General features: G+C 37.9%; 1 protein-coding gene across 2 annotated transcripts in view; it reads right to left on the bottom strand.

The window, feature by feature from the left end:
* Nucleotides 1–21139, bottom strand: part of LOC133665008 (multidrug and toxin extrusion protein 1-like) — a 170994-nt gene that overhangs the window by 32774 nt on the left and 117081 nt on the right. The window contains exon 1 of one of the 2 annotated variants that reach the window (XM_062070143.1): nt 1136–1428. The exons of the other annotated variant lie outside the window; for it this stretch is intronic. Coding sequence (XP_061926127.1) covers nt 1136–1306 — 171 coding nt within the window. The 5' untranslated portion in view covers nt 1307–1428. Of the gene's footprint in view, nt 1–1135; nt 1429–21139 lie in introns of those variants that run through there. 2 annotated transcript variants of the gene reach the window in all.

Raw genomic sequence — 21139 nt, 5'->3', positions numbered from 1 at the left:
TTTTTTTTTTAGTTTTTTTAAAATTAAATCAACATAAAAAACACAAGATACACTTACAATTACTGCACCAACCCAAACAACCTCCCTCCCCCATTTACACTCATTCACACAAAAGGGTTGTTTCTTTCTGTTATTAATATTCTGGTTCCTACATTATATATCAATACAGTCTGCAAGGGATACAGTCCGTAAGCACACATGATTGGTCCACTATTAGTACTAACCTTTAACAGTTAATTTTACTCATTTTCATTTATTACTAGTTTCTATGTAACTGTTTTTATATTGTTTTACTTTCTTTTTTATTCAAGAAAATGTTTTTAATTTATTTATCTTATTTTATTAATTTTTTTAAAAATGACCTCATCTTCACCATACCTGGTTGTCCACATTAGGCATAATAATGTGTTAATTCCACGACTGTATATATCCGTATCGGTTAATATCGGTAATTAAGAGTTGGACAATATCGGAATAACGGATGTCGGCAAAAAAGCCATTATCGGACATCCCTATTTGTGTTGGAATTTTTCAAAATCGGTCGAGAAAATTTGAAGTAACATTTTTAATAGAGAAATGGTATTAAAAAAATTCCAGGAAAACCTTTTTATAACCTGTTTGCGGGACTGATTCGGCCCGCGGGCCTTACGTTGGACACCCCTGGTTTAGCATCTATTGTGTTGGCCAACTCTTCCGTTATTTCCATTAATGCCATCCATGTTGAAACGAGAGCTTTGTATCCGTGTATTGGTTCTTTAGATTTGTCAATGAACTATAGGTTTGCCATCGCTTAAAATCAATAGGATTCTTCGTCTTGAAGATTTGGAAGTTCAGATGAAATGACTGCCGACCAGAAACCTGCAGCGAACATTCTGACCTTTGACCGCAACCATCTTGGATTACATCATTAGAAATCAGTCGGACTCTTAATTAGATCAGGAATCCATGAAGTGTCTTAAAGTTCGAGTTTAGCCAACAAGTGTAATTATTGCTAAAAATCGATAGGATTTCTTGTCCTGATTGCGGACTCGGAAATAGTTCCTCCTCGAGCCACCTTTGACCCTCCATTGCTTTCATCACATTTAAGATGGCAGCCTTGCAAGGTGTGTGTGTGTGTGATGAGTCAGAATCTCACCATGGGCCCAGCAAGCCTCAACAAGAGCAGCGTTTCCGTCTTGTAGCGTTCGGATACCCGCAGCCTGGCGCCGCAGCACACCTCTCCTCCGGACTCCCCGCCGGGCGTGGGACAAGCGTCTCGGCCCTCCATGGCGGAATGAACGCTGTCACAAGCTCCATCATGTGTCATGTCCCAGGCTCCAAATGCATAACCTATTACCTGGCTGCTAATCAATAACGTTTCTACCCTGCTATGTAACAAATGAATCAGAAGGCCACTGATTGACCAGCTGAGTAAACGAGCGTGGCGAGCATGACTAGGCGTGACGTTTCTCAGGTGTGTCACATTGCTAACATGTGATCTCTGTGCGCTTCCCATTGGCTAATACACCTGATCTGCAACACCTGGGAGGACACTTCCAGGAAATGAAAGCCTCTATTGGTTCTTGATTCAGTCATTTGGATTATTTACCTTTTTACTAGGAGTGCACAAAAAAATCGATTCACATCTGAATTGCGATTCTTATTCATCCCGATTCTCAATTAAAAATATATTTTTAAATTGCGTTTTTTTTTAAAATAAGTTTTTAGGCTCTAAGCCACAGGTGTCAAACTCAAGGCCCGGGGGCCACCCGCGACATAATTTTATCTGGCCCCCCAAACACCTGGAAATTAGAGATGTCCGATAATGGCTTTTTTGCCGATATCCGATATTGTCCAACTCTTAATTACCGATTACGATATCAACCGATACCGATATATACAGTCGTGGAATTAACACATTATTATGCCTAATTTTGTTGTGATGCATTAAACAATGTAATAAGGTTTTCCAACTCAAGTTATGGAAAAAAAATGCCAACATGGCACTGCCATATTTATTATTGAAGTCACAAAGTGCATTATTTTTTTTTAACATGCCTCAAAACAGCAGCTTGGAATTTGGGACATGCTCTTCCTGAGAGAGCATGAGGAGGTTGAGGTGGTGGTGGTGGTGGGGGGGGGGGGGGTAGCGGGGTGTATATTGTAGCGTCCCGGAAGAGTTAGTGCTGCAAGGGGTTCTGGGTATTTGTTCTGTTGTGTTTATGTTGTGTACGGTGCGGATGTTCTCCCGAAATGTGTTTGTCATTCTTGTTTGGTGTGGGTTCACAGTGTGGCGCACATTTGTAACAGTGTTAAAGTTGTTTATACGGTCACCCTCAGTGTGACTTGTATGGCTGTTGATCAAGTATGCCTTGCATTCACATGTGTGTGTGAAAAGCCGTAGATATTATGTGATTGGGCCGGCACGGAAAGGCAGTGCCTTTAAGGTTTATTGGCGCTCTGTACTTCTCCCTAAGTCCGTGTACACAGCGGCGTTTTAAAGAAGTCCGGAATTTTACTTTTTGAAACCGATACCGATCATTTTGAAACCGATGCCGATAATTTCCGATATTACATTTTAAAGCATTTATCGGCCGATAATATCGGCAGTCTGATATTATCGGACATCCCTACTGGAAATGATACATTATATTGCCAAAAGTATTTGGCCACCCATCCAAATGATCAGAATCAGGTGTCCTAATCCCAGGTGGCCACAGGTGTATAAAATCAAGCACTTAGGCATGGAGACTGTTTCTACAAACATTTGTGAAAGAATGGGCCGCTCTCAGTGATTTCCAGCGTGGAACTGTCATAGGATGACACCTGTGCAACAAATCCAGTCGTGAAATTTCCTCGCTCCTAAATATTCCAAAGTCAACACAGGCTTTATTATAAGAAAATGAAAGAGTTTGGGAACAACAGCAACTCAGCCAGGAAGTGGTAGGCCAGGTAAACTGACAGAGAGGGGTCAGCGGATGCTGAAGCGCATAGTGCAAAGACTTTCTGCACAGTCAGTTGCTACAGAGCTCCAAACTTCATGTGACCTTCCAATTAGCCCACGCACAGTACGCAGAGAGCTTCATGGAATGGGTTTCCATGGCCGAGCGGCTGCATCTAAGCCAAGTCCAATGCAAAGTGTCGGATGCAGTGTTGTAAAGCAGGTTGCCACTGGACTCTAGAGCAGTGGAGACACGTTCTCTGGAGTGATGAATCACGCTTTTCCGTCTCGCAATCTGATGGACGAGTCTGGGTTTGGAGGTTGCCAGGAGAACGCTACATTTCGGACTGCATTGTCCTAAGTATGAAATTTGGCGGGGGAGAAATTATGGTGTGTGGTTGTTTTTCCAGGAGTTGGGCTTGGCCCCTTAGGTCCACTGAAAGGAACTTTGAATGCTCCAGGATACCAAAATATTTTGGACAATTCCATGCTCCCAACCTTGTGGGGACCGTTTGGAGCGGGCCCCTTCCTCTTCCAACATGACTGTGCACCAGTGCACAAAGCAAGGTCCATAAAGACATGGATGACAGAGTCTGGTGTGGATGAACTTGACTGGCCTGCACAGAGTCCTGACCTGAACCTGATAGAACACCTAGATGAATTAGAATGGAGACTGAGAGCCAGGCCTTCTCGACCAACATCAGTGTGTGACCTCACCAATGCGCTTTAAGGAAAATGGTAAAAAATTCCTATAAACACACTCCGCAACCTTGTGGACAGCCTTCCCAGAAGAGTTGAAGCTGTAATAACTGCAAAAGGTGGACCGACATCTTATTGAACCCTATGGGTTAGAAATGGTATGGCACTTCAAGTTCATATGTGAGTCAAGGCAGGTGGCCAAATACTTTTGGCAATATAGTTTATGTGTCAATAAAGTACTTCATATTTTCTCACTAAATGTAATAGATATATAAAAAAAAAAATTTACTGCTTGAAATTGCATACCTTTTAAACTTTAATAGTATCCATTATTGCAACAAATATTACAGTATATTATTATACTTTCCAAACATGTTTTTGTCTAAATAAAAATAGTTAACTTTACAGCAAACTACCCATCAAATTCATAAAAATGACAATAAATTGTCCCCCAACGGAACTGTTCAAGTATCAAAACGTTCGGCTTGGCTAGGAACCGACAGCAACCGTATTTTGATTTTCCGAAATATCCCAGATTACCAAGAATTATAGGTTTCCAGGACGTTTTTCCCATTGAAAATTAATAGGGCCAATTTTCAAACTTGCACAATCGCCACATTTTTCATCCTTCAACACCTTTTTGACCTTTTTTCAAGTTCAAAGAAATTCCAGGAATGTCCAGAAAGTCCTTCGGCTTCTCCTTCTACATTTTTCAACCCATTCCAACAATTCCACCATCAAAACATTCCACTTAATTGGGACATCAAAGGTACTTTTTTCATGAACATTCCTGGTTTTCCTGAAATTCCAGGAATTCCAAAATACTAATTCTCACTTACAAAGTGTTTCTATGTTAACATTTCTTGACCGATTCAAAAATTTCCCAACACCAACCCATTCATATCATCTCGGACAGTGTTTTTCAAACACTATGCCGCGATTGATTGTAAATTTGGCATAGATGTTGCATAGATTGGCACGACTACAAATGGCGCGATTTTTCAGGATTTATGCAGATCCCAAATACAAATCAGCAGGTACCAGAAGGTAAGAAAAGTTGCTTTTGTATAATATTGCGAAACAAAACGCCACCATAATACTCGTATGTTGAAGCACAGTACAATCCATCAAGCGGTGCGGCTTCATATTTTACCAAAGTCGTACTACAACATTTTGACAGATTTTTGAGCGACGTGTGTAATGTTCCATATTCTCAAAGAAACATTTAAAGTTTTGGTGTTGATTACTGGCGTCGTATTGCAGTTTACACGTATCTCTTATGTGTGACTGCCATCTACTGGTCACACTTATCATTACACCATGCACCAAATAAAATGACTTCTCCTAAGCCAGGGGTCGGCAACCCAAAATGTTGAAAGAGTCATATTGGACCAAAAATACAACAAAAAAATCGGTTTGGAGCCGCAAAAAATGAAAAGCCTTATAATGAAGACAGATGTTAGCTATATTAACCTACTATCAAAGGCTGACCCAAATCTTCGTTGACAGAAATGCTGTATTTTAATTTTTATTCTACATATTTTTGCAACATTGGAAATCATTAGTAAAGCGGAGGCTTCTCACAGGATGAGATAACTTCTGGAAATGACTGGCTCAGAATGACCAAAGGTATAGATGTGTGTGTCCAAGTTAAAGGAAACGGCAGGCTGTCTTTCTTCTAACGGATTTATTACAATCTTTGTGAGCTGGGTAACGTTTGCTGTAGTCTGGAACAACATGGCACACAAACAACTATCAGAAATGCAGCCACTATTACATACAGATAATGTGTCATGAGACATGCGAATATAAATTAAATACACAGAGGACATTAAGGAAATTAAATGAGCTCGAATATACCTACAAACAAGGCATAATGATGCAATATGTACATACAGCTAGCCTAAATAATATGTTAGCATCGATTAGATTTTTGTCATGCACTGACCAAATATGCCTGATTAATACTCCAACAAGTCAATAATATCAACAAAGCTCACCTTTGTGCATTCACACACAGACTAAAACGTTTGGTGGACAAAATGAGACACAGAATAAGTGGCATAAAACACGTCTTTCTGTGGCAGCATCGGAGAAAGTTGTACATGCAAACAAACTTGCTGAAATTTGTAGGACAGAAGTGAAGCGTGTTTAATATAAACAGTCGGATTTCTAACATTTAGGAAGGTTTGTGTCATGTTTGTTCTACTACAGAAAATATATTAAACAAAAGATTTTTTTTTCTTCATCTTTTTCCATTTTCACACATGTCTGAAAGAGGTCCAGGGAGCCACTAGGGCGGCGCTATGCGGCTCTAGAGCCGCGGGTTGCTGACCCCTGTCCAAAGCACAACCAGAATTATTGCGTACATTAGGCGCACCGGGTTATAAGGCGCACTGTCGATTTTTGAGAAAATGAAAGGATTTTAAGTGCGCCTTATAGTCCGGAAAATACGGTATGTTGGACAACACAGCAGAACACAACCAATGTTGTCATTAGAGCTGTCCTGAACTTATTTTGTCTCCTCATAAACGGTACTTGTGACAAAAAGGCAACAAACAGAGCTCTAGATGCAAAGTTAAATCATAAAATGTAATCTTACCCTAGCAAAAACGATGCATATTTATCCGGGAGAGTCTTGATACCAATTTCCTTGACCCAGCCACACACAAAGAAGTTGTAGGCCACCATGCTTGTCCAAGATTTATTCTGTTTTGTCGTGTAGAATGACGTCTGGAACACAATAGTTAGACATGTCTGGGAATGCGACCGACGGATAATCCTTGGTGTCACTCGCCAAATCTTTTTTTGACAAAGTATCGGGATGGATTCCATCGCATAGTTTAATTATTTTGCTTGTAACTGCTTTTCGCGGCAATATCTAGGCCCCTTGCATCCTCAGATAGTTCACACTGTTGGTTGACCACCACTTTGTTTATTTCCATTCAAAAGTCACATGATGGAATATAACCTATTAATATCAGATCATTTGGGCTTGCATGTAAAGTGGCTGATACAGGCAGTCCTGTAGTGCCAGTTAATGTCTAAATGTCCTCCAATGAGTCAACATGCTAGCTAGACTAGAGGCTACTAGGAGCCACATAATAGCACACAAGCTAGACATAAGTAATAAGTATCCTTCAATGAACTCTATTGCAGTCAAGCGAAGAAACCAACCAAGCAGATAACTCACACACACCTACCCTGTTGGCCACACCTTTAAGAATGGCTGATAGGCCACACGTCATGTAATAATGGTGCGTTATGTAGACATGGTGCAATATATAATCCGGACCAAAGGGCGCACCGGATTATAAAGCGCACTACCGATGAATTGTCTATTTTTGATCTTTTTTCATACATAAATCGCACCGGATTATAGGGCGCATTAAAGGAGTCATATATACTTTTTTTTTTTTTTTTTCTAAATGTAAAACACTTCCGTGTGGTCTACATAACATGTAATGGTGGTTTTTTGGTCAAAATGTTGCATAGATTATGTTTTACAGATCATCTTCAAGCCGCTTTCTGACAGACGCTTCAGGATGCACCGTTTTGTGGGCGGTCTTATCTCCCCGTCATCTTTGTTGTAGCGTGCAAGGACGGTAGTGGAAGAAGTGTCAAAAGTTGGAGCTAACTGTTTTAATGACATTCAGACTTTACTTCAATCAATAACGGAGCAGCATCTCCTCATCCGGAAACAACAACAAGGCTGGGAATGTTTCCCGTGAAAAAACGTCCGACTGGAACTCTCTAATAACTAAAGTTCCTTGGGTGAATAATGTAAACTCACTACACCGGTATGTTTTAACGCTTTCATGGCGAGTTTACTGACAGAAATAAGTAAGAACTAGAGATGTCCGATAATATTGGACTGCCGATATTATCGGCCGATAAATGCTTTAAAATGTAATATTGGAAATTATCGGTATCGGTTTCAAAATGATCGGTATCGGTTTCAAAAAGTTAAATGCATGACTTTTTAAAACGCCCCTGTGTACACGGACATAGGGAGAAGTGCAGAGCGCCAATAAACCTTAAAGGCACTGCCTTTGTGTGCTGGCCCAGTCACAAAATATGTACAGCTCTACACACACACACAAGTGAATGCAAGGCATACTTGGTCACACTGAGGGTAGCCTCATAAACAACTTTAACACTGTTACAAATATGCGCCACACTGTGAATCCACACCAAACAAGAATGACAAACCCATTTCGGGAAAACATCCGCACCGTAACACAACATAAACACAACAGAACAAATACCCAGAACCCCTTGCAGCACTAACTCTTCCGGGAAGCTACAATACCCCCCCCCCTCCCACCTCAACAACGCCTCCCCCAACCCCGCCCACCTCAACCTCCTCATGCTCTCTCAGGGAGAGCATGTCCCAAATTCCAAGCTGCTGTTTTGAGGCATGTTTAAAAAAAAAATGCACTTTGTGACTTCAATAATGAATATGGCAGTGCCATGTTGGCATTTTTTTCCACCCCAAAAAGGGACAAGCGGTAGAAAATGGATGGATGGATGGAGTTGATTTATTTTGGAAAACCTAGTTACATTGTTTAATGCATCCAGCGGGGCATCACAACAAAATTAGGCATAATAATGTGTTAATTCCATGACTGTATATATCGTATCGGTTGATATCGGTATCGGTAATTAAGATTAATTAAGATTAATTTAAATGTTTTATTTTATTTTATTTTTTTCATAAAGAAATACAATCATGTGTGCTTACGGACTGTATCCCTGCAGACTGTATTGATGTATATTGATATATAATGTATATATTGGGTTTTTTATGTTGATTTAATTTAAAAAAATAAAAAATAAAAAAAAAATATTTTTTTTTTAATTTCTTGCGCGGCCCGGTACCAATCGGTGGTTGGGCACCACTGATGTAGACCACAAGGAAGTGTTTTCCATTTAGAAAATAATAATAATAATATGACTCCTTTAATGCGCCCTATAATACGGTGCGCCTTTTTATAAAAAAAAAAAAAACCTGACTAGACCCGCTCATCGGCAGTGCGCTTTATAATCCGGTGTCCCCTATGGTGTGGAAAATACAGTAACTTTATTAACATTGTTTTTTAGTCTGTAAAAGAAAAGCACATCAATTTGCCTGAAATAATAAAAATAAAATACAATATATATTTTTTTAAATACAATAAATATATATATATATATATATATATATATATATATATATATATATATATATATATATATATATATATATATATATATATATATATATATATATATATATATACACATTTGACTGACTTGAACAATTTAAAAATGAAAAATAGAATTAAATGAACTCAACAAATAATAATAAATTCAAATTGATCGGAAACACTACTCAGGAGCATAATATGCATTATACACATTTTGTAGTACCTTGTTACATAGTGCAAAAGTTATTAGAAAATGCTCATGTTATTCATGATAATAAATAATGCGCCATTGTTAAAGTCATCCCTCGCCACATCGCGCTTCAAATATTGCAGATTTTTAAATGAAAAAAACAAACATATTCTACAACATTTTGTTCCTCAATGAAGCATTTACAAGCATATACTGTATGTGTAAATGCAGTACAAATAGGAAGACTACAGTAAAAAATGATGACCGAAGCACGCAAAGAAGAAATGAAGGAAAGTATAACGATAAGCATAAACAAGATCACACTAACCAAAAGGAAAAATGGAACATTTCAAGCAGAATTGCCAACAGAAGTGGACATAAAAAAATACAGTCGAGGCATATCTGACACTCATCTATTGTGCATACAGGCCTGGTCAAGAAGCAAAGATTAAGAAAGTGAAAAAGCACACGGAAACAAACAAGAAGTGTATGTGCAACGAGTTTGCTGAGTCGCTGATGCAGAAAACAATGTCTGAACTTTGCCATCATGCCGAGGGAGATCTCCAAAGAAGATTTAATTTTAGCAAGAAATCATGCAGACATTTGTGTGTGTCTTTTTTTTGCAACCAATTATTGTTGAAATATGTGTATGTATGTATGTATGTATGTATGTATGTATGTATGTATGTATGTATATATATATATAAATACAATACAGGCCAAACGTTTGGACACACCTCATCCAATGGGGTCCCAACCCCATTGATAAAGCAAGAAATTCCACTAATCAACCCTGATAAGGCACATTCGAGAGAATGCCATGAGTGTGCAAAGCAGTAATCAGAGCAAAGGGTGGCTATTTTGAAGAAACGAGAATAAAAAACATGTTTTCGGTTATTCCACCTTTTTTTAGTTAAGTAAATAACTCCACATGTGTTCATTTATAGTTTTGATGCCTTCAGTGACAATCTACAATGTAAATAGTCATGAAAATAAAGAACACTGATTGAATGAGAAGGTGTGTCCAAACTTTTCTGTACTGTATATTCAGTCGTGGTCAAAAGTTTACATACACTTGTAAAGACCATAATGTCATGGCTGTCTTTAGTTTCCAATAATTTCTACAACTCTTATTTTTTTGTGATAGAGTGATTGGAGCACATACTTGTTGGTCATTAAAAACATTCATGAAGTTTGGTTCTGTTATGAATTTATTATGGGTCTACTAAAAATGTGACCAAATCTGCTGGGTCGAAAGTATACATACAGCAATGTTAATATTTGGTTACATGTCCTAATCAGCTCAATTTGTGTTTCATCTGAACACAGAACTTTCCTCCAGAAGGTCTTGTCTTTGTCCATGGGATGTCAGATGAAACAAAAATTGAGCTGTTTGGCCACAAAACCCAGCAATATGTGTGGAGGAGAAAAGGTTAATCATTTAATCCCAGGAACACCATCCTACCGTCAAGCATGGTGGTGGTAGTATTATGCTCTGGGCCTGTTTTGCTGCCAATGGAACTGGTGCTTTACACAGAGTAAATGGGACAATGAAAAAGGAGGATTACCTCCAAATTCTTCAGGACAACCTAAAATCATCAGCCCGGAGGTTGGGTCTTGGCGCGGTTGGGTGTTCCAACAGGACAATGACCCCAAACACATGTCAAAAGTGGTAAAGGAATGGCTAAATCAGGCTAGAATTAAGGTTTTAGAGTGGCCTTCCCAAAGTCCTGACTTAAACGTGTGGTCAAAAATTCAACCAGAAGCTTGTGGATGGCTACCAAAAGCGCCTTATTGCAGTGAAACTTGCCAAGGGACACGTAAGCAAATATTAACATTGCTGTATGTAAACTACCGTTCAAAAGTTTGGGGTCACCCAAACAATTTTGTGGAATAGCCTTCATTTCTAAGAACAAGAATAGACTGTCGAGTTTCAGATGAAAGTTCTCTTTTTCGGGCCATTTTGAGCGTTTAATTGACCCCCATGTGATGTTCCAGAAACTCAATCTGCTCAAAGGAAGGTCAGTTTTGTAGCTTCTGTAACGAGCTAAACTGTTTTCAGATGTGTGAACATGATAGCACAAGGGTTTTCTAATCATCAATTAGCCTTCTGAGCCAATGAGCAAAAACATTGTACCATTCGAACACTGGAGTGATAGTTGCTGGAAATGGGCCTCTATACACCTATGTAGATATTGCACCAAAAACCAGACATTTGCAGCTAGAATAGTCATTTACCACTTTAGCAATGTATAGAGTGTATTTCTTTAAAGTTAAGACTAGTTAAAAGTTATCTTCATTGAAAAGTACAGTGCTTTTCCTTCAAAAATAAGGACATTTCAATGTGACCCCAAACTTTTGAACGGTAGTGTATATATATGTATATATATATATATATATATATATATATATATATATATATATATATATATATATATATATATATATATATATATACAGTGGGGCAAAAAAGTATTTAGTCAGCCACCCATTGACAATCAATGGGTGGCTGACTAAATACTTTTTTGCCCCACTGTATATATATATATATATATATATATATATATATATATATATATATATATATATATATATATATATATATATATATATATATATACATATATATATATACTGCATATTTTGCGCACTAAAGATTTAATTATAGATCAATAATAAAACAAAAACTCTGTTTTAACACCTGTAGGAATCAATTTTAAAATATGTGTTTAGGCCATCTCCATGCAACCAGCATACATGGCTTTTCTAACCTGTGAAAAAGTTTAATTATAGTAGTTATACCAAATAATACATTGTAAGAATCGATTCAGATTCGGATCAAATCATAAGACATCCAAAGATTCGCACCCCTTACTATTACTGCTCCTGTATGCTCTCGGCGTCTAACATGGTAGTGTATACTTTTGACCCAGCAAATTTGGTCACATTTTCAGTAGACCCATAATAAATTCATAAAAGAACCAAACTTCATAAATGTTTTTTGTGACCAACAAGTATGTGCTCCAATCACTCTATCACAAAAAAATAAGAGTTGTAGAAATTATTGGAAACTCAAGACAGCCATGACATTATGTTCTTTACAAGTGTATGTAAACTTTTGACAACGACTGCATACACTGTATATATTTATATGCCCATCCATCCCATCCATTTTCTACCGATTGTCCCTTTTGGGGTAGCGGGGGGTGTATAATTGTGTTTTTTTTTATATGTATATGTATTTTTCTAAATAGATTTTTTAAAAACTATGAATCGATGTAGATTAGGGATAAATATGAGTCGTGATTCAAAGGAATTACATTTTTTGTGCACCCCTAAAAGTCAGTATAAGTCCATTCCAGACGGTTAAAATTTCTTCTCTGTTTGACTCATTTCACTTGATCAAACATGTTCTAACATTCCACATTACAAAATAATACAAGTATGTATCTGTGGGGGGAGGTGTAGTCAGCGCTGCCTGAAGGAGAAAAAGTCACCGCCTCTGTCCGTGGTGCTGAGGACAGAGCGCCATCAGAGGGGGGCGTGGCAGTGCTGACGGCGAGACACAGCTGGCAGGTGATTCGATTTCACAGGTGGTACGTGTTTATCTAATCATCTGTTGTCCTTAAAGGCCTACTGAAACCCACTATTACCGACCACGCAGTCTGATAGTTTATATATCAATGATGAAATCTTAACATTGCAACACATGCCAATACGGCCGGGTTAACTTATAAAGTGCAATTTTAAATTTCCCGCTAAACTTCCGGTTGAAAAAGCCTTTGGAGGATGACGTATGCGTGTGACGTAGCCAGGGGAACAGAGGTATGCCTTCCCCATTGAATACAATACAAAAAAGCTCTGTTTTCATTTCATAATTCCACAGTATTCTGGACATCTGTGTTGGTGAATCTTTTGCAATTTGTTTAATGAACAATGGAGGCTGCAAAGAAGAACGTTGTAGGTGGGATCGGTGTATTAGCGGCTGGCTGTAGCAACACAACAAGGACTACTTACTTGGATAGCAGACGCCTAGCCGATGCTAGCCGCCCACCGCACGGATGATAGGGTGAAGTCCTTCGTCGCACCGTCAATCGCTGGAACGCAGGTGAGCACGAGTGTTGATGAGCAGCTGAGGGCTGGCTGGCGTAGGTGGAGCGTTAATGTTTTTATCATAGCTCTGTGAGGTCCGGTTGCTAAGTTGCTAAGTTAGCCTTAGTGTCATTAGCAACAGCATTGTTAAGCTTTGCCAGAATGAGATCTATTAACCGTGTAGTTACATGTACATGGTTTAATAGTATTGTTGATCTTCTGTCTAACCTTCCAGTCAGGGATTTATTTATTTTGTTTCTATCTGCATTTGAGACATATGCTATCACGTTAGCTCATGCTAAGCTTTGTCGATGTATTGTCGTGGAGATAAAAGGCACTGAATGTCCATTTCGCGTTCTCGACTCTCATTTTCAAGAGGATATAGTATCCGAGGTGGTTTAAAATACAAATCCGTGATCCACAATAGAAAAAGGTGAGAGTGTGGAATCCAATGAGCCAGCTTGTACCTAAGTTACGGTCAGAGCGAAAAAAAAAATGTATTTCACTGCATTCTAGTCCGTCACTCTAACGTTCCTCATCCACAAATCTTTCATCCTCGCTCAAAGTAATGGGGTAATCGTCGCTTTCTCGGTCCGAATAGCTCTAGCTGCATTGAAAACAATAGGAAAATATGAGGGAGTGAACAACTGACAACGTCACGCTACTTCCGGTAGGGGCAAGGTTTTTTTTTATCAGAGACCAAAAGTTGCGAACTTTATCGACGTTGTTCTATACTAAATCCTTTCAGCAAAAATATGGCAATATCGCAAAATGATCAAGTATGACACATAGAATGGATCGGCTATCCCCGTTTAAATAAAAAAATTTCATTTCAGTAGGCCTTTAAAAGTGAGCGGCCGGGAGCAGCAGGAGGAGGAGGATGATACGGACGTGGCTGAAAAGTCACGTTCTATTAGGAGAGAGAAACTTTTGTTGACAACCGTGTCATTAAAACCTTGTTAAACCTACACGCTTGGCTCCGGTGCCGTGTCTGACAGTGGGACTGCGAGGACGCAACTTCCACAGTATCATTCCTGGGGATATCTTATGGAATAAATATCGGTATCGGCTGATACACGAGGCTCCAATATTGAAAACAAGTTGGAGCAGCACTGAAGTGCTGAGTCTGCATGATTGCAAAGCCGAGTGTGCTTTTTTTATTATCAGTCCGGCTCTTATGCCGCCGTTTTTGGTCTTCCACACCAAACTCATCCGACCGTATTGTTCAACGTGTCGCACTGAGATGATTGATTACTTGACTGACGAAGAGACGCGTCGCCGTACTGTTTCTTATCAGCGCTCTGCACGCTATTGATTATCAATCCGAGCTGACGCAGGCTGGCCCGAGCATATTGGGTGAAAGAAGAAAGAACACTTTTGCTTTTAAATGCTATGGCAGAGGTCCAAACACAAACTTCCTTTTTCTTCTTTCCGCTTTGTAGCCACCGTCATTAAAATCAATAGATTTTAGGAAACTTGACCTGAAGTGCTTTGGATGACAGACAAGCCAAATCAATAGAATTCTTGCATCGATTACAGGGGAACATTTGACCTTTGACCTTGTGGCCATCCTATCTTTGCTGTCACGCAAAACCAACAGATTTCTTAACCGTAACCAACCTTAAACCTTTTTAAGATCGAAATGACACAATACCAATTCCTGGTACACGATCATCAATTTCTGTGTTTTTGTGTGTGTTCAAATGTGTTAGAAAAACCCCCAACTTTTTCTATCTTATTTTCTTACATTTCTGAGTCTCATTTGCAAGTGCTGTACTGTACTGTACTATACGGCAGACTTTACATGCAGTAGCAATTCCTAGACGTTAGATCACACTACTTTTTAGGCTAGTCAGGAAGTAATCTTTGCCATCAAGCTGACTGTGCAAGTCTTGTCTTTTGTCGAGTCCTAAAGTGTTTATACCCCAAAACCAGTGAAGTTGGCACGTTGTGTAAATCGTAAATAAAAACAGAATACAATGATTTGCAAATCCTTTTCAACCTATATTCAATTGAAAAGACTGCAAAGACCAGATACTTAACGTTCGAACTGGAAAACTTAGTTATTTTTTTGCAATAGCTCATTTGGAATTTGATGCCTGCAACATGTTTCAAAAAAGCTGGCACAAGTGGCAAAAAAAACTGAACAAATGGGTGAGCAAATTGTCGAACAGTTTAAGAACAACATTTCTCAACCAGCTATTGCAAGGAATTTTGGGTTTTCACCATCAACGGTCCGTAATATCATCAAAAGGTTCAGAAAATCTTTACAAATCACTGCACATAAACAATGATATTACGGACCTTCGATCCCTCAGGCGGTACTGCATCAAAAAGCGACATCAGTACCACTGTCAGTAACTACAGTTCGTCGCTACAGCTGCAAGTGCAAGTTAAAACTCCCTCTCGCTCTCTCTCTCTCTCTCTCTTTCTCTCTCTCTCTCTCTCTATATATATATATATATATATATATATATATATATATATATATATACATATTATATGTATATATATACATACATATATACACACACACACATATATATATATATATATATATATATATATATATATATATATATGTATGTATATTATATGTATATATATACATACATATATACACATATATAGATAGATATATACACACACACACACACACACACACACACACACACACACACACACACACATATATATATATATATTTATATATATATATATATATATATATATATATATATATATATATATATATATATATATATATATATATATATATATATATATATATATATATATATATATCTATATATATATATATAGATATATATATATAAAAATCATATGAGACCCTTACGAATCCCCGGGACCAGACTAGAGGGGAATATTAAAATGGCCTCCGCACGCTTTAACTTTGTTCTCCTGTTAGTCAAACACTCTCCATTTCTCTGTGGATGGAGGCGGGGCTATAAACATAGATAATGTAGCATGTAAACGTTACGTCATGTAATACATATGATTCGTATCAGCCCCAAAATATAATCACTTGTTCCTTTTGCCACTTCTGATTTTCTTAATGTTACATTTAAGTTCACCCAAAAAACTTTTTGAGCTATTTCTTTTTATGAACTAATGAACCAACCAACCAACAAACATCATTGATTACATAATCATTTTTTAAAATGTATTCATTTATGTATTTTTATTGATTACATCAGGGGTTCTTAACCTTTTTGATCTTAAGGCCCAACCTTTCCACTACAGTGGGCACCGGGGGACCACTCAAATATTAACACTGAATTAGCAATCTTACTCTTGATATTCAATAATTATATCTTACAGTTGAACAGGTCAAACATTATCAAAATATATGAAACAATTTGTTAATCTCAAAGTTATTATCAAGGCTTAGGCCAGGCTGATTATTAAAATAAATACCGTACTAATCAAATATACTGCAAAAGATAAGAAAAAATAAATACATTCTAACTAAATCAATGATCAATAAAATTAATATGTTTATTAAACTAGATGAGGCAATTCCTAAATTAAATGTGTGTGAATGCTCCCGTGCTGAAGTTGAACTGAAATGCTGACAGAATGTAGTATGAATGTAAGAATAGTTTAAAATGTTGGAATGGTTTGAATGTGGAAGAGTTTGAATTGCCAGGAAAAGCAGAATTTCGTTTGGAACTTGGGAAATGGTTAGTTTGAATGTCCATGATGAGTGTAATGTGTTAATGTTGGAATGGTTTGAATAGGTTGAAAGATGTGGGAAATGTGCAACTTGGAAAAATGTCCCATTCATTTCAATTGGAAATTCCTGGAAATTTGGAAATTTTGGGAAAAGCGGGATTTTCTTTGGAAAATGATGAGGAGCATGAATGTCGTGAATGAGCTGAATTGGTTGGTGTTGGAATTGTTTAAATTGATCAAGAAATGTTGCAGTTTTTCAATTGAGAAATTGTATTACGGAATTCCTTGAATTTCGTAAAAAACGCGAATGTTTGTAGTTCTTAAACCAACTTGTTTTTTTATCCTGACTAAAAAAATGTGTGACGGTGGAACAGTTGAAATGGGATTAAAAATGTAAAAGGAGTAGTCAAACGAAAAAGGCTGGACATAGGGTTCGAAAAATACTAGGAATTCCTGGAAATTTGTTGAACGTGGAAAAATGGTAGTTTGAATGTCTAGGATGAGTTGAATGTGTTGAAGGTGGAATGGTTTCAATCGGTTGAAAAAAGGACAATTAATTTTGAATGGGGAACATGTCCCTGAAAACTGGGAATCCCTGAAAATCCGGGATTTTTTAAAATTGTTGAAAAAGAGCAGACAATTTTGAACAGGCTGAATATTTTGAAGTTGGAACAGTTTGAATCGGATGAAAAATGTGGAAATTGTGGAACTTTAAAAAATGTCCTATTCATTTCAATGGGAATTTCATGGAAATTTGGGAAAAGCGGGATTTAAAAAAACCAAAAAAAGATAAGGAGCATGAATGTCGTGAATGAGCTGAATTGGTTGGTGTTGGAATTGTTTAAATCATTCAAGAAATTTTGAAGTGCTAACAGTTTTTTAATTGAGAAATTGTATTATGGAATTCCTGGAATTTCGGGAAAACCGGGAATGTTTGTAGTTCTTAAACCAACTTGTTTTTTTGTCCTGACAAAGAAAAATGTTTGACGATGGAACAGTTGAAATGGGATGAAAAATGTAAAAGGAGTAGTCAAACGAAAAAGGTTGGACACAGGGTTAGAAAAAAACAGGAATTCCTGGAAATTTGTTGAACGTGGAAAAATGGTAGTTCGAACGTCTAGGATGAGTTGAATGTTTTGAATCGGATGAAAAATGTGGGATTTGTGGAACTTTGAAGAATGTCCCATTCATTCCAATGCGAATTTCATGGAAATTTCGGGAAAAGCGGGAATTTTTGGGGGAAAATGTTAAAAAACTTGAATGTTCTGCTTTGGAGCATTCACACAATAAACTGTCAAAAAATGAAAATACAGCATCACCGCTTGAGTCATAATTTTTGCGCTTTAAACTCCAGATTTCTTCTGTTTGTTGGAGACTGTCATTACTGCCACACGTGGTGGAAAAGTGCATTACAAGTGAGTTTATTTATTTGGCGGCCCTGCAGTACGGTTAAGAAACACTGATCTCCATGATCTCATGGCAGGGGTCTTTATTGGTTTTGACTCACGTGGACCTGAAAATCTAGGAATGTTTTTTAATTGTTGAAAAAGAGCACACAATTTTGAACAGGCTGAATATTTTGAAGTTGGAATGTGTGAATAGGATGAAAAATGTGGGAATTGTGGAACTTTGAAGAATGTCCTATTCATGTCAATGGGAATTTCATGGAAATTTGGGAATTTTGGCGAAAGCGGGATTTTTTTTTTTAATGATTAGGAGCATTAATGTCCTGAATGAGCTGAATTGGTTGGTGTTGGAATTGTTTAAACCAGTCAAGAAATGTTGAAGTAGTAACAGTTTTTTAATTGAGAAATTGTATTATGGAATTCCTGGAATTTCGGGAAAACGGGGAATGTTTGCAGTTCTTAAACCAACTTGGTTTTTTGGTCCTGACTAAGAACCATGTTTGATGGTAGAACAGTTGAAATGGGATAACAAATGTAAAAGCACTAGTCAAACGAAAAAAGTTGGACATAGGGTTAGAAAAAAAAACAGGAATTCCTGGAAATTTGTTGAACGTGGAAAAATAGTAGTTTGAGTGTCTAGGATGAGTTGAATGTGTTGAAGGTGGAATGGTTTCAATCGGTTGAAAAATGTGGGGAACTGTGGAAAAATGGACAATTTATTTTGAATGGGAAACATGTCCCTTAAAACTGTGAATTCCTGGAAATCCAGGAATTTTTTAAAATTGTTGAAAGAGAGCACACAATTTTGAACAGGCTGAATATTTTGAAGTTGGAACGTTTTGAATCGGATGAAAAATGTGGGAATTGTGGAACTTTGAAGAATGTCCCATTCATTTCAATCAATGTTTATTTATTTTTTCCAAAAATGAAAATTATTTCAATGGGAACTTCCTGGAAATTTGGGAATTTTGAGAAAGGCAGGATAAAAAAATGAAAAAAAGATTAGGAGCATGAATGTCGTGAATGAGCTGAATTGGTTAGTGATGGAATTGTTTAAATCAGTCAAGAAATGTTGAAGTAGTAACCGTTTTTAATTGAGAAATGGTATAATGGAATTCCTGGAATTTCGGGAAAACCGGGAATGTTTCTAGTTCTTAAACCAAATTCGTTTTTTGTCCTGTCTAAGAAATTTTTTTTGACAGTGGAAGAGTTGAAATGGGATGAAAAATGTAAACGGACGAGTCAAACGAAAAAAGTTGGACATAGGGTTACAAAAAAACAGGAACTCCTGGAAATTTGTTGAACGTGGAAAAATAGTAGTTTGAATGTCTAGGGTGAGTTAAATGTGGAATGGTTTGAATCGGTTGAAAAATGGACAATTCATTTTGAATGGGGAAAATGTCCCACAAAACTGGGAATGCCTGGAAATCCGGGAATTTTTTTAAAATAGTTGAAATAGAGCACACAATTTTGAACGGGTTGAATAGTTTGAAGTTGGAATGGTTTGAATCGGATGACAAATGTGGGAAATGTGGAATTTTGAAGAATGTCCCATTCATTTCAATAGGAACTTCCTGGAAATTTGGGAATTTAGGGAAAAGCGGGATTTTAAAAAAAAATTATTAGAATCATGAATGTCCTGAATGAGCTGAATTGGTTGGTGTTGGAATTGTTTGAATCAGTCAAGAAATGTTGAAGTTTTTCAATTGAGAAATTGTATTACGGAATTCCCTGAATTTCGTGAAAACAGCAAATTTTTGTAGTTCTTAAACCAACTTGGTTTTTTATCCTGACTAAAAAAATGTTTGACAGTGGAACAGTTGAAATGGGATGAAAAATGTAAAAGGAGTAGTCAAACGAAAAAGGTTGGACATAGGGTTAGAAAAAAAACAGGAAGTCCTGGAAATGTGTTTAATGTGGAAAAATGGTAGTTTGAATGTCTAGGATGAGTTGAATGTGTTGAAGGTGGAATGGTTTGAATTGGTTGAAGAATGTGGAAGTTTGAAAAATGGACAATTCATTTTGAATGGGGAACATGTCCCTGAAAACTAGGAATTCCTGGAAATCCGGGAATTTTTTTAAAATTGTTGAAAGAGAGCACACAATTTTGAACGGGCTGAATATTTTGAAGTTGGAACGTTTTGAATCAGATGAAAAATGTGGGATTTGTGGAACTTTGAAGAATGTCATATTCATTACAATGGGAATTTCATGGAAATTTCGGGAAAAGCTGGAATTTTTTTGGGAAAATGTTAAAAGACTTGAATGTTCTGCTTTGGAGCATTCACACAATAAACCAAAAATGTACGCCCGGATGAAAATACAGCATCACCGCTTGAGTCATCATTTTTGCGCTTTAAACTCCAGATTTCTTCTTTGTTGGAGACTGTCATTACTGCCACACGTGGTGGAAAAGTGCATTACACGTCAGTTTATTTATTTGCTGGCCCTACAGTACGGTTAAGAAACACTGATCTCCATGACCTCATGGCAGGGGTCTTTATTGGTTTTGACTCACGTGGACCGAGGTCAAGGGTCAAATGAGTTCCGTGGAAGTGTTTATTGATTAAGACGATTACGTCATGGTCAAAGGTCATGAACGCTCTTAATACATAATCGTGCACATGTAACGTGATATGTTGGACTCCATTTTAGGGAAGATAGTTTTCTTCTTCTTCGCCGCAGCCGGGCGGAGGACAGGAAGTGAGCGACGGCGCTGCGTGGGCGTCGCTCATTTCCGCGCTCCGGTGATGCAGCAAAGCCCGCCGGACCCGCCCCCCCCTCTCCAAATTCACCCCACCGCTCCGCCAACCAGCGACGCCGCCGTCCGCCGTGACGCGCCACCGCAGTCCTCCTCCGCCCCCAGCAGGTGGCGACGGCGCCTCGTCACTATCGGGGGGCGAGGGGTTTGTTTTTAAGGGCGCGCCGGGTGGGTGGGGGGAACCGG

The sequence above is a fragment of the Entelurus aequoreus genome, linkage group LG14 (assembly GCF_033978785.1).
Source record: "Entelurus aequoreus isolate RoL-2023_Sb linkage group LG14, RoL_Eaeq_v1.1, whole genome shotgun sequence".
NCBI classification, from domain to species: Eukaryota; Metazoa; Chordata; class Actinopteri; order Syngnathiformes; family Syngnathidae; genus Entelurus; species Entelurus aequoreus.
Note: the sequence above shows the minus strand (reverse complement) of the source record. Positions and strands in the feature narration are given on the sequence as shown.